The sequence below is a fragment of the Squalius cephalus genome (genome assembly GCF_949319135.1).
Source record: "Squalius cephalus genome assembly, chromosome: 3".
Taxonomy (NCBI): domain Eukaryota; kingdom Metazoa; phylum Chordata; class Actinopteri; order Cypriniformes; family Leuciscidae; genus Squalius; species Squalius cephalus.
The window spans coordinates 49,709,992-49,725,332 of NC_137124.1; the positions used below are offsets into that span (position 1 = coordinate 49,709,992).

The 15,341-nt window shown below is 37.6% G+C and overlaps 1 protein-coding gene across 1 annotated transcript in view; it reads right to left on the reverse strand.

The window, feature by feature from the left end:
* LOC307155611 (phospholipid-transporting ATPase ABCA1) overlaps positions 1–15,341 on the reverse strand; it is a 208,836-nt gene that overhangs the window by 47,846 nt on the left and 145,649 nt on the right. The window contains exons 34-36 of the mRNA XM_079866407.1: positions 5,014–5,088; positions 3,297–3,466; positions 471–648 (exon numbers count right to left, since the gene is read on the reverse strand). Of these exons, the coding sequence (XP_079722533.1) occupies positions 471–648; positions 3,297–3,466; positions 5,014–5,088 (423 nt within the window). The remainder of the gene's footprint in view (positions 1–470; positions 649–3,296; positions 3,467–5,013; positions 5,089–15,341) is intronic.

The following is a 15,341-nucleotide window of genomic DNA, read 5'->3' on the forward strand; positions in this document are numbered from 1 at the left end:
TATACATACAAATAAACAGTGTTGTCCACAGGTGCAACTAGTCATTCATGGGTTTAGTTTGCAACACAAATGTTGGCAAAATAAAAATTATGGCACATCATTATGTAGCATTTCTTTATTCATGTAGCAGTTTTTAAAATGGTATAGGGTAAGACTTTTTTTTTTTTTTTTTTTGTGCTGCATAGGTTGCAAACCCATTTTATCTCTCTTGACACTAATTAATTTATTAGCAATTTATTAGTGAAGGTGAATTTATCTCTCTCCACTGAGAATGTAACATATGACATAGAACAATGGAGGCTGTGAACCGTATTCAGCGGTAAATTGATAGAGTTTTAATAGAGTTTTAATTAGCTATCTCAGCTCCTCTTTTTAGTTCTCGTGCACCCTTCCACTTTTCATCCATCTTTTAGAGCAGAAGGAACATTATAGGCACAGCAACGACAAAATGTGAAGTGTTTCACATGTACCATGTCCCAGGCGAAGTTGGCCAGCCAGTAGATGGTAGGATTCACGCCGCTCACAAACTGCAGGTGTTTGGATTTACTGACGCGCTCCTGGATAAGGAAGAGGACGAAGCTGGCGGGGATGAAGGACATGGCGAAGATCACACAAATCGACACCACCACATCCGTAGAGGTCGTGGCCCTGTAAGAAAGGAAAACATGATGTGAGGTTATGACTATGGTTAATTTACACATGCACGTTTACAGCATATATAAAATGGCCGATATTTGGCTTTTTTTTTTAAATCATCTGCATCGGCCAATAGATGAAGTGTCATAAGTATGACTTTTATTTTGACAGAATCCATCTTTGTTTAACAGTTCTGTTTATAATTCTGCATTCATTTCAAGATTTTTTTTTTTTTCTCATTTCCTTGATACATTTTCAAATAATTTATTTCCAATTATTTCAGTAAATATGTAAATATAATAAATAAATATAATGCAGTAACTGTAATGCTTGTGTTATTTACTACTGTTAAATTAAACAGTGTGATATCATATATAACAGCTTTACATTGGCCAAAACTGTTTGGTAACATGTTACATTTCTGGGAAAATAACCAACAAATCCCAAACCAACACAATATTCAGAGAAACATGTTTACAAACAGATGCTGGTCTTGTAACATCGGATAAATAGGTAGTTATGTAGTATTAAATCGAGATGTCATGTGGGTTTCTGAGAAAGATCTCTTTCTTGGTCTTTTTCAAAACTTGGTCTTTAAGGTGTCAAAATTTACTTGGGATTAAAACTTTAACAAACTCTGACTTCACAACATCCACCTCACGCAGGGCATTCTGGGAAATCGTTTCATGTTTCCTAATTTTTTTGACACCCTGCTGTTTATGCCTAATAGATTCAATATCTTACTTTCTCTTCACTGACGTTCAGGTGAGACCTGATGCTGAACACACAATCTCTCACATGGTGAAGGTGATTGAGTTTCAGGAATGTATTATTCATGATTAGAGGGAACCTGACGACCTCATTACAGACAAGAAGATGGTCATTTAACCTGCGCGCACACGCACACGCACGCGCACACACACACACACACACACACACACACACAAATTGTGTGTCAGTATGATGCTTCAATGCGCTCTCACCCCCTCACCCCCCCCCCCCACCCCCACATGCACACACACACACACAAATTGTGTGTCAGTGATCAGTATGATGCTTCAATGCTCTTACTGTGGTCCATTTTTGACCCCTTGTTTCAAACCATTCATCTTCATACAAATATTTTGCGATCATCATGCCTTCACAAGCTAATTTTAATTATAAAAACCCTACATACACACACAAACACAGGTGTGCGCACACACACAAACACGTTCAGACAGGGAATGCATCCCAGTTTTGCAAGGGAACTGCATTCATCATATTGAGCTGCAAGTTTTTTTTTTTTTATGCTTTTGAAATAAGTCTCTTCTGCTCACCAAGGATGCATCTATTTGATCAAAAAATACAGTAAGAACACTGAAATATTAGTATAATTTAAAATACTGTTTTCTATTGTAATATATTGTAAAATGTAATTTATTCCTGTGATGCAAAGTTGAATTTGAATCAACATCAACGCTCCAGTCTGCAGTGTCACATGATCCTTCAGAAATCCTTCTAATCTGCTGATTTGCTGCTCAAGAAACATTTCTTATTATGATCAATGTTGAAAACAGTTGCGCTGCTTCACATTTTTCTGGAAACGGATACACTTTTTTTCAGGATTATTTGATGAAAAGAAAGTACAAAAGAACAGCATTTATTTCAAATCTTCTGTAACGTCTTTACTGTCATTTTTAATTAGCGCATCCTTGCTGAATAAAAAAGTTTATTTTCAATAACATTTAATACTACTAATAATAACAGTAATGTGATTTATTAATACAAAATACACTATATGGACAACAATATTGGGACACCTGACCATTACACCAACAGGGACTGTTATGACATCGCAATATAAATACATAGACATTAGCAACCCTGTTTTTCAGCAACCCCTGAAAAAACAGCCCCAGCATACCATTATTCCTCCACCAAACTTTACAGTAGGCACAATCATGCAGGTAATGTTCTCCTGGCATCCGCAAAACCCACACTTGCCAATCAAACTGCCAAACAGAGAAGCATGATTCATCACTTCAGACTAGAGAACATGTTTCCACTGCTCCAGAGTCCAGAGGCGGTGTGCTTTACACCACTCCATCCGGTGCTTGGCACTGTACTTGTGGACGTGAGGCTTGCATGGAGCTGCTTGGCCATGGAAACCCAATCTATGAAGCTCCTGCCGCACAGTTTTTGTGCTGATATTAATGCCAGTGGACGTTTGGAACTCTTTGGAACGCCATGGAATTAGCAGAGAGTTGACAACTTTTACATACCATGCCCTTCAGCACTTGGTGACCCCGCTCTGTTTACGTGGTCTTCCACTTCCAGTAGCTGCAGTTCCAAAATGACCCCACTTTACAATAATACCACTTACAGTTGACTGTTAAATATCTAGCAGGAATGAAATTTCACAAACTGACTTGTTGCAAAGGTGGCATCTTATCACAGTCCTATGCAGTAATTCACTAAGCTCTTCAGAAGTGTAGAATGCATGGTCAAGAAATCAAGAATGCTTGATTTTATACAACTGTGGCAATAGGTCTGATTGAAAAATCTGAATTCAAGAATGTCCAATTCTTTTGTCCATATAGTTTACATGTGTTGTATTATTTAAATGCTCTAATCGTGTGTTGTAGTCATTGTGTATGTGTGTGTTGTGTGATACTTACAGTGATGCAAACGAGAGCTGTTCTTTAGTGAGATTAAGCGGGTGGTTGAATGTTGTGATGCCGTATTCATTTGCGCTGCGTCCCGCTGGCAGGTTTCCTCTCAGAATGCCATTACTGGCCACGTTCAGGAACGATACGAGTGAATGCCAACCCTGATTATAGAACCACACCTACACACACACACACACAATTGTTCAAATACATGTCCATCATGTTCCCACTAAACTAACAATCAGTTTTGTTAATTAAAATAAATAAAAATATAAATATTAGATAAAAAAAACTTGAAAAAGCTGCAGTCGTAACTACCTAAAATAATAATAGGTTGAAGTACTAACATTACTAATACTAAAATAAAACAAAACAGAATTTATAAAAATGTATACATGTTCAACAGAATTTAAAACTTAAATTAAATCCAAACTAAAATTAAAATAAAAGCTAATTCAAAAAATAATAAATATACTATATAAATAATACTAAAACAACACTAGTTCTTCCAAATAACAATAAACTGTAATATCACACTAACAATAACAATAAACTGTAATATCCTCCTATATACAATGATTTACTCATTGTACAATGCGGATGCTTTTGTGTTTCACTAAATAACTCAATATGTGAATAACTTAATAAATAGTTAATGTCAAATGTTATGTGTTATTACAAGCATTTTTATACAAATAGATACAAACCTAGCAACTTATATTTTTTATTTACATATTCGTAAATAAGTATTTATTTATATTTATAGTTTTTTGTTTTTGTCCATAAACATGCAAGTGTGTTTATGTATAGGTTTAGATGTTTATTTAATTTTTATTTTACATGTTTATTTTTTATTTTTTAAAGGTTACGCCTCAGGTTACGCTTAAACCCTGTTACCATCATAATGCCCCATTATCAAAATGACATCACTCTTTAAGGAAGCAAACTTTGAATGAATGAATAAATGTCTCTACATGATAAATTGATTAAAAAGGAAGATCATTAGACATTAGACAAAATACATTATTGTTAAAAGCAAATCAGTGATGAGACATCAAGACCTTTTGAAATCAATATTTACTTTGTTTTATTTCTATCTCACTGATCATCAGTCTATCACTAGCCTGCAGTGAACACAATCACAATTGCCAATCTGTGACCTTCATACGGTAGACGTTCTCACATTCCATCTGTGCTCTTTTTAAAGTGGACATATTATGCCCTGTTACAAAGTCTTGATTTTATTTTTAGGGTCTACTAGAATAGGTTTTCATGCTTTAATGTTCAAAAAGCACCTTTGTTTCATATTTTACATTGTTGCAGCACCTCTCTTCCCTGTCTGTCAGAAACGCTCTGTTTAACTCTATGAAACCCATCCTTCTGAAAAGGACAATGCGCTCTGTTTCAGAAATGTCACACCCCTTACCATAACTGCGAGTTTCAACACATTACTAACACAACTCTAACAGGCTTCACCCCTTTATTTTGTATATACAGTATGTCTTGGACGGGAATTATTTAAATGAGGAATATGTGATGTGTATGTTCCTAGAAGAAAACTCAAGACTACAGTCGAGGCATTTCAGGGAGTTCAGAAACTTTAAAAATCTCCCTGTCAAAATGGTAAAGTCTGGTTCAAATGATGTACTTCTGATCTGTACTCTGATCTCTTCTGATATTGGATACTGTAGATATTATCTAAATACGGCCACTTCCCGCTGCTTACCTTCACATTGTCTCTGGTGCCCATCTCCAATAGAACCAACCGAATGGCCTGGAAAATGTGTTCGGTCTGGTTATTCTGCACACACACAGAGAGAGAGAGAGAGAGAGAGAGAGAGAGAGAGAGAGAGAGAGAGAGAGAGAGAGAGAGAGAGAGAGAGAGAGAGAGAGAGAGAGAGAGAGAGAGAGAGAGAGAGAGAGAGAGTTCCATTGTTGTATATAGAAAGAAACATTCTGTTCGAAAGTTTGGCGTCAGTAACCTTATTTTAAGGAAATTAATAGTTTTATTAAGCTAGGACATATTAAATTGATCAAAAGTGACAGTAAAGACATTTATAATGTTACAAAGATTTCTATTTCAAATAAATGCTTTTCTATTGAGCTTTCTATTAATCAAAGAATCCTGATATAAATGTATCATGTTTTTCACAAAATGACGAAGCAGCACAACTGTTTTCAACATTGAGTATAATCAGAAATGTTTCTTGTGCAGCAAATCAGCTGCAAGGATCATGTGACACTGAAGCCTGGAGCAATGATGCTGAAAACTCAGCTTTGAATCACAGGAATAAATTACATTTTACAATATATTCAGATAGCAAACACTTTTTGAAATTCTAATAATATTTATAATATTTTATTTAATATTATATTTAATATTTTTACTGTATTTTTGATCAAATAAATGCAGCCCTGGGGCCTCATTTATAAACGTTGCGTACGCACAAAAGAAGGCGTATGCCGCTCTCTACGCAATAATTGGTATTTATAAAAGGCAAACTTGACAGGAAAATGTGCGGTCCTTCACGCAAACTCTGACCCAGGCGTACGCACAAAAACGGGTGAAATGAGAAATGGCGACACCGTCGGCAGATGGAAGAAACACGTGAAAGTGTGTGAAACTGTAGACCGTTGTGTAAAAGAAATTGCAATACTTCCTCTCATAAATAACATGAAGACTTCACAAAGCAAGTCTTACAATTAACAGCCTACACAAACACCCGTTTGATCGATCTGCAGTGTAAAACAAACAAAATCAAGCGAAGATTACAACGGAAATGCAAATTAACACATATTTGAGTGAAATATGTTCTGCAATAATATTGGCATGTTATGAAATTCATCCTCATAACACATCTGTAGCTTGTCAGATGCAATCAAATGGATGGTAATAAAATGCCATGATGCCATCACAATGCGTAATGACGCACAATGGCTGATCTTGCCCTCTTAGAAGATGTGGCAAATGGAAGGATTCGGAGTGAACGCATCTTCAGACAGATTAGTAATGCCCACACTGTGCCCTCCAAACAACATTTTACTCCTCTTTTCCACCTCGTCAACGATGATTTCTACTTCACATTGAATGAAGTTACGTTTCTTGGTTTTCCTCTCTGTGTTTGCCATGATTTTGCAATCGATGAATATTAACTTGTGACTATTTATGGGCAACCAAGGGGCGTGACATGAAGCCGCAAAAGCTGTGCTACATTTCGAATTTATTGTGATTTATTAAGGGAAAACTGCGTAGGATGTGCGTGTGCACGGTTTTATAAATCCGAATATTTCTGTGCGTACACACGTCCTATGTTTCATCCGTACGCCACTTCTGACGCAAATCCTACGCACAGTTTTATAAATGAGGCCCCTGGTGAGCTTAATGTAAACAATCTCACATACCCCAAACTTTGGAACGGTAGTGTATTTTACATATTTTTCACCGTTTCACTTCCCTTTTACATAATAAAATACCCAGTTTTTGAATCATAATTACTTGTAACTTCAGCATACAAATTAACTAATACAATGTTAATGTTACTCCCTCCAAACCATTACACCAACAAAGGGCCATAACAACTGGAAAGCACTTTCTCACTGTATTATATTCTAATTTTATTGACTGGACTTCACACAACTTCTGAAAATACGACCATATAAGTGCTTTTATCAGTCCGCCTAAAAGCAGTCATATTTATGAGGTATACAAATCAGGTAAATTCCACTTCAGACAAAACAATAGAGACTGACAGATATCAGACACAAATGATAATGTCCGCTGCTCTCCAGGCGACACTGTAAATACACGATGAACACTAATAACTCAAAGTGAAGGTGCCAAAAACTCTCCAGTGCCTGTAAGGGAGTCCTAACATCCTGCTATTAGCATTACATCCGTCCATCACAGAGCTAAGCAGCATTAAATTCCCATTAGACGACACAGACACTGGCACGATGCCAGAGAGACTCGCTCGCGCTCTTAAGTACAAACTCTGCTCATCCTCAAGGATTCAACAGCATTACATTTTGTGTAATAATTAGGGTTGCTAGTCCTAATGCTAAATATAAATAATAATAAAACACAACTGCCCATAAAATTATGCATTGTTAGGAGAGCAAAAAAAAAAAAAAAAAAACCTCCAGCTTGAGAAAGCATTCATTTTATGTTAGAATATTTGTTCATTATTAATATCAATGCGGCCACCGTTCATCTGAGCATCAAACAGACATTCTGTGTGAGATGGCTTCCTCCCTAGCGGGAGTTATTCTACTGAGGCCACCGCTCTGTCAGCTCCAGATAGAACTAGAGTGTCAAGCATTTGGCCCATGTCGGGCTACCTTGATTGCCACCTTATACTTATACTAGAGAAGCAGGTCCCCTCTCATTTTGAGAGTAGTTGTGAGATTATAGCTCTGAACTTCAGTCATATGCTATTCGTGTGTCGGCCGCCTCAATATCTGTATTAGGCTTAGTAACTAGGAAAATGGTGGCGGTCCGCTGAGCATTCTCGCCTTGAGCCTCTCAGTATCTGAGTGTAGGTTCCTTAGAGCTAGATCCCATCAGGAGATTTTTTTTCCTGTAAATCTAGTTTTACCTAGTACTGGCCTCCTCTTACTACAAGAGTTGTCTAGCCAAGGCCCGCCTTTTGCACTAGATGTAAAAATGCTAGTGGTGTTACAGGGTAGATAGTAGCATGGGTAGCAGGCTATCTTCAAAAAAGCCTCCCATGCAGATAACCCATGGGCGTTGTTAGGCCTTTCTCTCTAGAAAGTAAGAAACAGTATGCTCAGGCCTTAACACTTAAAAATTATTTATTTCCACTGAGCCCCTTGAATAAAAGAATTCAAGTCATAAGGTTGAATGTCGTTGGCCACTTACTATGGCCTCCATTTCCTTGGGTTTAGTAGAGAATGTAAAATCTGTCTTGTGTTACATTCCTCAGGGTCATACTGATAGTACTCCCCTTGTTAGGGTCATTATTTAGAGTACTTTGCTCCCCATAGCTCGCATGTTATCACCCTTCACCACCCAGGCTCAGGTAGAGAGAGATTAGTTACTCCCTCCCATTTGGGATAGTTGAGTATGCTCCCTTAGAGCCGAAGCACTGCCCGGACTGATACCCATGACATTCGGAGCTGTAGGCCTTATAGTAGGCCTCCTCGATAGTCCGGTAGCATAAGACTGTACTGCTCTTGCATTAAAGGGTCGATAGACCTTCTGCTGAGTACACTGCATGTTGGCAATGTAAACCTTAGATCTGGAGGTGCTGCCCTTATCAGGGTCCCTTCCAGAGTGCCCAGTCTCCACAGGGCCCTGAAGCATTGTGTAGATCCAGGATTGAGTAGAGTCAATCCCCTTGTTTGCAGAGGGTTAGAATGGGCTATGTTGAGTTCTACTCTCCAGGATGCCCGTCTCTATGATCCGGTCTGTGAGTGATTACTGCCACTATCTGCAGTCCTGCCTATCGGATGCCTCCACAAGTGAGGCAAGTAATGTTAGAGACTCTGTTTAGGAAACAGACAGGTTGTTGGCAAGACTAGGTCAGAAAATTGTACCAGTTCAGCTTCCCTGGTGGCATGTGAGGTTGACTTCATGTCCCCCTCAGAAAGTGACTGGACGGTACTACTTTGGACCCCCTGGCCATATTCCCTTAAAGGAACTCCTTCCACGGAAGTTGTTGGCTCCAAAGCCTTTGAGCAGCCTTGGTAGGCCTTCATTGCATCAGAGGCCTCTTTGAGGCTTATAGCTTGGGCAGTGGCCGTAGGGAATACTGTCACTGACAGCCTGTATGTGACCAGTATGTGTTTTTGGCATTTCAGTGAAACTGGCGTTTTTTGACATTTTTTGTCACAGTTGTGATTTGGCATGCACTCCCCTCAGCATGGTGGCGTTGGTATATCGTTCCCCATAGCATCATCGACGCTGTGCAAGGTCCCTTTCGAAAGGGAATGTCTAGGTTACGATGGTAACCTCTGTTCTCTGTTCCCGCGGCGGTAACCTCTGTTCTCCGTTCCCGCGGCGGTAAATTGCGGGTGTGTATTTGCAACCTCTTACCGCTAAGAGGCGCTACAATCACAGACCTTGCAAAGTGTCAGTTTATTCTCTCTATTGCGTAATCTGCCGCCGCACCGCGGCTCATTGAGAGCGATTGAAAGCTGGTAGCAGATCAATTCAAATGAAACATTTAACGAATTCATAATCACAATACTGAAATTACTGGAATTGAATTGAATAAATTTAAAAATGAAAACATTTTCAACATAAAACATTGCAATAGAAAAAGATTAGGCTACATCAATGAGGCTTTGCACGACCATAAGACGTTATCTTAACAGCATGCAGACGATAGCTCTGTGGTCAACGCATTAACATGAGCCTCGCGTCGCTTCAACCGATCCAAGATCGAATCTCAGAGTAGCCGACAGCGTGTATGTTTTACCATTCTTGATGCTTAAATATGTAACTGTTTATTAAAGTCAAACGTTTTGTTTAATTATCGATTGTAGGCTACACTACAACATACATGTTCTACATTCCAGTAGAGCCTCACAAACGACAAAACTTATGAAGGAAGATTGTCAGCCGATCACACCAGAAAATGAAGATTATGAAGCTCGTCTTTAATCTGCTAAGTTATTGTTTTGTGAATCATTCTGAATCGCCGGGTCTTTCTCGAAATTAAACATTTCAGGGTAAAAACACATCATACAGCTGATAATACTGTATATGTCGCTGCATGTCATCCACACAAATCACGAAAGAAAAAACTGTAAGAAAAATACCTTGTTGCTTCAAAGACACAGCATGCCTTGCTGAATTCACCTTACAATAAAACGAGGTTGATCGCGAATTAAAGAGCTCTGTATCTGCTAAATTGAAATTGTGTGTGGAAAACCTTTAAATACAATAAATAAAACTACAATATTTATAATTTAATAAGATATAGGGCCTACATATGGACTTTTGGAGATTTTGAGATTTATCCTTAAAAGAATTTTGCCTTTGCCTGCTCATCAGGCTGGCTATCCGACACTCTCCATATGAAAGACGGAACATTAACACCTCCTGCACCCCCACGATAAAGCAACTATACTGCCTTCTCCAAACCCCCCACAGGCTAGTTTGAGACTGACTTAAAACAAAGAGTTTGCAATTCGCACTTTAGCTATTCTAGACATTAGCAATAGGCTATTAAAGTGTTGATAATGAAGGAACTAAATAATTTAGGCTATGTAGTAATATTTCTGTCATATATTTATTACTAAATATTTAATTATTTCAATAATTGAAGAATTAAAACGGTAAAACGGCCAGCTTTTTAAGCAAAACTAAATACAATCTTCAAACGCATGCTCATTTGTTGTCATGAACAAAATGTTCAACTCAATATTAAATTCCACAGTGATCTTTGAATCCTTACAACCAGGGTGCAATTTGTGAATAGAGTTTTTTATTTTTTATTTTTTTATTCAAATAAATCTCGAACCACAGTGCTTCGTGCTGCTGTTAAACTAAATAACATTTATAGAATAATTATGAACTTAAATTAAACAATATCGCAACATTGACAAATACATTTATTTGATCTGTTTTTACAATTTAATTCAGGGCGATTTAGCCTAGATTTAATTACAGCGAGATTTTCACCCTTTCCTTGTCCTTTCCTCATTGGGAAGCACTCACATGATAACTACTGTAAACATGTTTGAGTAGATCCTCTGTACCTCTCGGTTTCATATGTATTTCATAATCAGCCTTTAGACATAGCCGATTTCGTATCATGACTGAGCTGAGGCAAGTGGCTTTCGGTTCATTTTTGTGATGCGCAGTTTCCGGAGACAGAGACGACAGACAAACTTGTCGTTAGCCTAATATGAATAAAAGTTTACAGTTTTGAACGATGTAGTCTATAGTCTACTCTTATCTGTATGACCAAAAAATTACAGAGTAGCCTATTAAGTTATTTTGGTAACACTTTATAATAACTGCACGCTATTAATCATTAGTTAAGCATTAGTAAACACTTAATTCGTCATTTATAAAGCATTAACAGACATTAATAAGCAGTTTATAAATGCAGCTATAAATGCTTTGTTCTTGATTTATAAGCATATCTATAATGTGTTTAATGATTGTATTTTCATACTTTATTAATGATCAACTTATCATTTCTAAATGAAGTATAGCATTATTTACAAACCGGTTATTTAGGAGTTGTCGTGGTTCATAAGATCACTTAGAAAGTGTAAGTAAATGATTAATAAACTGTTTAAATACATATAGTAATAGTTACTTAGTGTGTTAATAAATGGTTTATTAACATGTATTTCTACTGTAATTCAGGGTTAATTCAGGTAGTTATAAAGCATTTAGTAGTGGTCAGTTAACTATTTCTGTGAGCTCATCTAAAGTGAGGACTAGTTATGCCTTGTAAAGCGTTTATAAAGGAGATTTAAAGACTCAGTTTAATATTTATATGTTCTCTATCGCTGTGTGTGTTTGTTTCCTTTTTTTGTTTAGAAGAAAACTGAGTCTATAAATCTCCTTTATATATGCTTTACAAGGCATAACTAGTCCTCACTTTAGATGAGCTCACAAACATAGTGAACTGACCACTACTAAATGCTTTATAACTCCTTGAATCTACTACATTTACTTACACTTTCTAAGTGATCTAATTAATCAATGACAACACCTAGTTTGTAAATAATGCTATACTTCATTTAGAAATGATAAATTGATTAATAAAGTATGAAAATACAATAATTAAACACATTATAGATATGCTTATAAATCAAGAATAAAGCATTTATAGCTGTATTTCTGAACTGTTTATTAATGTCTATTAATGCTTTATAAATGATGAATTAACTGTTTACTAATGCTTAACTAATGATTAATAACGTGCAGTTATTATAAAGTGTTACCGTTATTTGAGCTGTAAAGAGTAAAATAAATTCAAATGAACGCGCCGCCGCGTTTGTCGAACACTAATTCAACATGCCAGAATAAAACTTGGCTTTAGAACAATGCATAGCGCCACTCGTCGTGGTGTGCCAAAACACTTAATTATAAACTTCAACATTTCATTCAAAACAATCTCAAACCGCTTTGTGACATTTTGAAAAGCTGTGCATGCATTACGGCCACTGAAACCATGAATGTAACAGAATACTGGTTCTGATTTTATTGTTTGTCGTTTAAACGAGCCTGTTGCATATCTTTATTTTATATATTTTATATGGTTTATTGGTGAAGTAGCAATATATATATATATGCACTCACCTAAAGGATTATTAGGAACACCATACTAATACTGTGTCAGAACTGCCTTAATTCTACGTGGCATTGATTCAACAAGGTGTTGAAAGCATTCTTTAGAAATGTTGGCCCATATTGATAGGATAGCATCTTGCAGTTGATGGAGATTTGTGGGTTGCACATCCAGGGCACGAAGCTCCCGTTCCACCACATCCCAAAGATGGTTGAGATCTGGTGACTGTGGGGGCCATTTTAGTACAGTTAACTCATTGTCATGTTCAAGAAACCAATTTGAAATGATTCGAGCTTTGTGACATTATCCTAGCATTATCCTGCTGGAAGTAGCCATCAGAGGATGGGTACATGGTGGTCATAAAGGGATGGACATGGTCAGAAACAATGCTCAGGTAGGCCGTGGCATTTAAACGATGCCCAATTGGCACTAAGGGGCCTAAAGTGTGCCAAGAAAACATCCCCCACACCATTACACCACCACCACCAGCCTGCACAGTGGTAACAAGGCATGATGGATCCATGTTCTCATTCTGTTTACGCCAAATTCTGACTCTACCATCTGAATGTCTCAACAGAAATCGAGACTCATCAGACCAGGCAACATTTTTCCAGTCTTCAACTGTCCAATTTTGGTGAGCTCGTGCAAATTGTAGCCTCTTTTTCCTATTTGTAGTGGAGATGAGTGGTACCCGGTGGGGTCTTCTGCTGTTGTAGCCCATCCGCCTCAAGGTTGTGCGTGTTGTGGCTTCACAAATGCTTTGCTGCATACCTCGGTTGTAACGAGTGGTTATTTCAGTCAAAGTTGCTCTTCTATCAGCTTGAATCAGTCGGCCCATTCTCCTCTGACCTCTAGCATCAACAAGGCATTTTCGCCCACAGGACTGCCACATACTGGATGTTTTTCCCTTTTCACACCATTCTTTGTAAACCCTAGAAATGGTTGTGCGTGAAAATCCAAGTAACTGAGCAGATTGTGAAATACCGGCCCGTCTGGCACCAACAACCATGCCACGCTCAAAATTGCTTAAATCACCTTTCTTTCCCATTCTGACATTCAGTTTGGAGTTCAGGAGATTGTCTTGACCAGGACCACACCCCTAAATGCATTGAAGCAACTGCCATATGATTGGTTGATTAGATAATTGCATTAATGAGAAATTGAACAGGTGTTCCTAATAATCCTTTAGGTGAGTGTATATATATATATATATATATATATATATATATATATATATAACAGAACTGCTTTTGAAATTACGATTGGAATTATTATAGGCTACAGATGTAAAGTCATTGCATAATATTTGTTCCTTAGTGTAAAATGGAAATGCATGGTAATTTTATTTTATAAATATAAGCAAAAAATTATGGTGTAACTATGGTGAGTTTTAGAACTAGACAAATCTCTCTGCATCAATAATAAAATGCATTAATAGGCTAATATAAAAATTACAATAGTCCAAGTTGGTTCAGGATTTGAACCCGTGTCATCTAAATGATCGAAACGTAAGTTCTACCACTCGGCCATGACTTCACTCGCTGCGAAATGCCCAAACGTTCCAATGTGTGTTCGCTCACACGAGCGAGCCGAGAAGCGCTCTTTGTTCATCTCATTCCTCAATAGAATAGTACAAATAATCAGCTTCATTACACATAATTTACTTTTGTTTGTTATTTTTGGTATTCAATTTGTTTTTGTGTGTGTGTGTGTGTGTGTGTGTGTGTGTGTGTGTGTGTGTGTGTGTGTGTGTGTTTTATCGCACTGCTCCCCGGGGAATAGGCTTGTCGCCCATCGAAATATAGGTGAAATATAGTATATAATATGAAATATAGGTTTTGTTATCGTCTCTATTTTTTATTTGTTATTCTATTTTTCTGGCCTTATAAAAATGTTCTATTCTGTTTACCATAGTTGTAGTATTTCATCCTTACTGTAAATTGACATTAACCCCACTTAAGGCAATTGAAATAAATGCAGCAATTGCTGCTGTTTTGCACAATATCCCTTTGCGCCACCTGGCGGTCATTTCGCGAATGACTTTGAAATGCGACTGGTTTATTTTTGCCGCGGTAGTTTTGCCGCGGTGGCTGGCGCGGCGGTAATAGGCATTCTGGTTGAGTACCATTTGTACTTCCAGGTAGCACTAGTAGTGATGTCATAGGCTGTCGCCGGCCAATAGGATTGCCGTGATTAGATAAGCGTTTCAGACACCAGTTCACGCAGAGGCGTTCCCCATAGCGTCATCGACACAGTGCGAGTTCCCTGTTCTCAGGGAACAGAGGTTACAGTCATAACCTAGACGTTTTACAGGCCGTTTTGTAGTCAATTACAGGCCGATCTCGAATCTAGCTTTTCTGTCAAAGATACTAGAAAAGGCAGTATCCTCACAACTATGTTCCTTTTTAGAAAGAAATTATATCTGTCAGGATTTAGACCGTACCATAGTACTGAGACTGCTCTCATTAGTTACAAATGATTTGCTCTAATCATCCGATCGTGGTTGTATTTCGCTATTAGTGTTACTCGATCTTAGTGCTGCATTTGATTCTATTGACCACAACATTCTTTTAAATAGACTCGAAAATTATGTTGACATTAGTGGAATTGCATTAGCATGGTTTAAATCATACTTATCTGACCATTATCAGTTTGTAGCAGTAAATGAAGAGATGTCTCATCGATCACAAGTTCAGTATGGCGTACCAAAAGGCTCAGTACTAGGACCATTGCTGTTCACTCTGTACATGCTACCCTTGGGAGATATCATTAGGAAGCA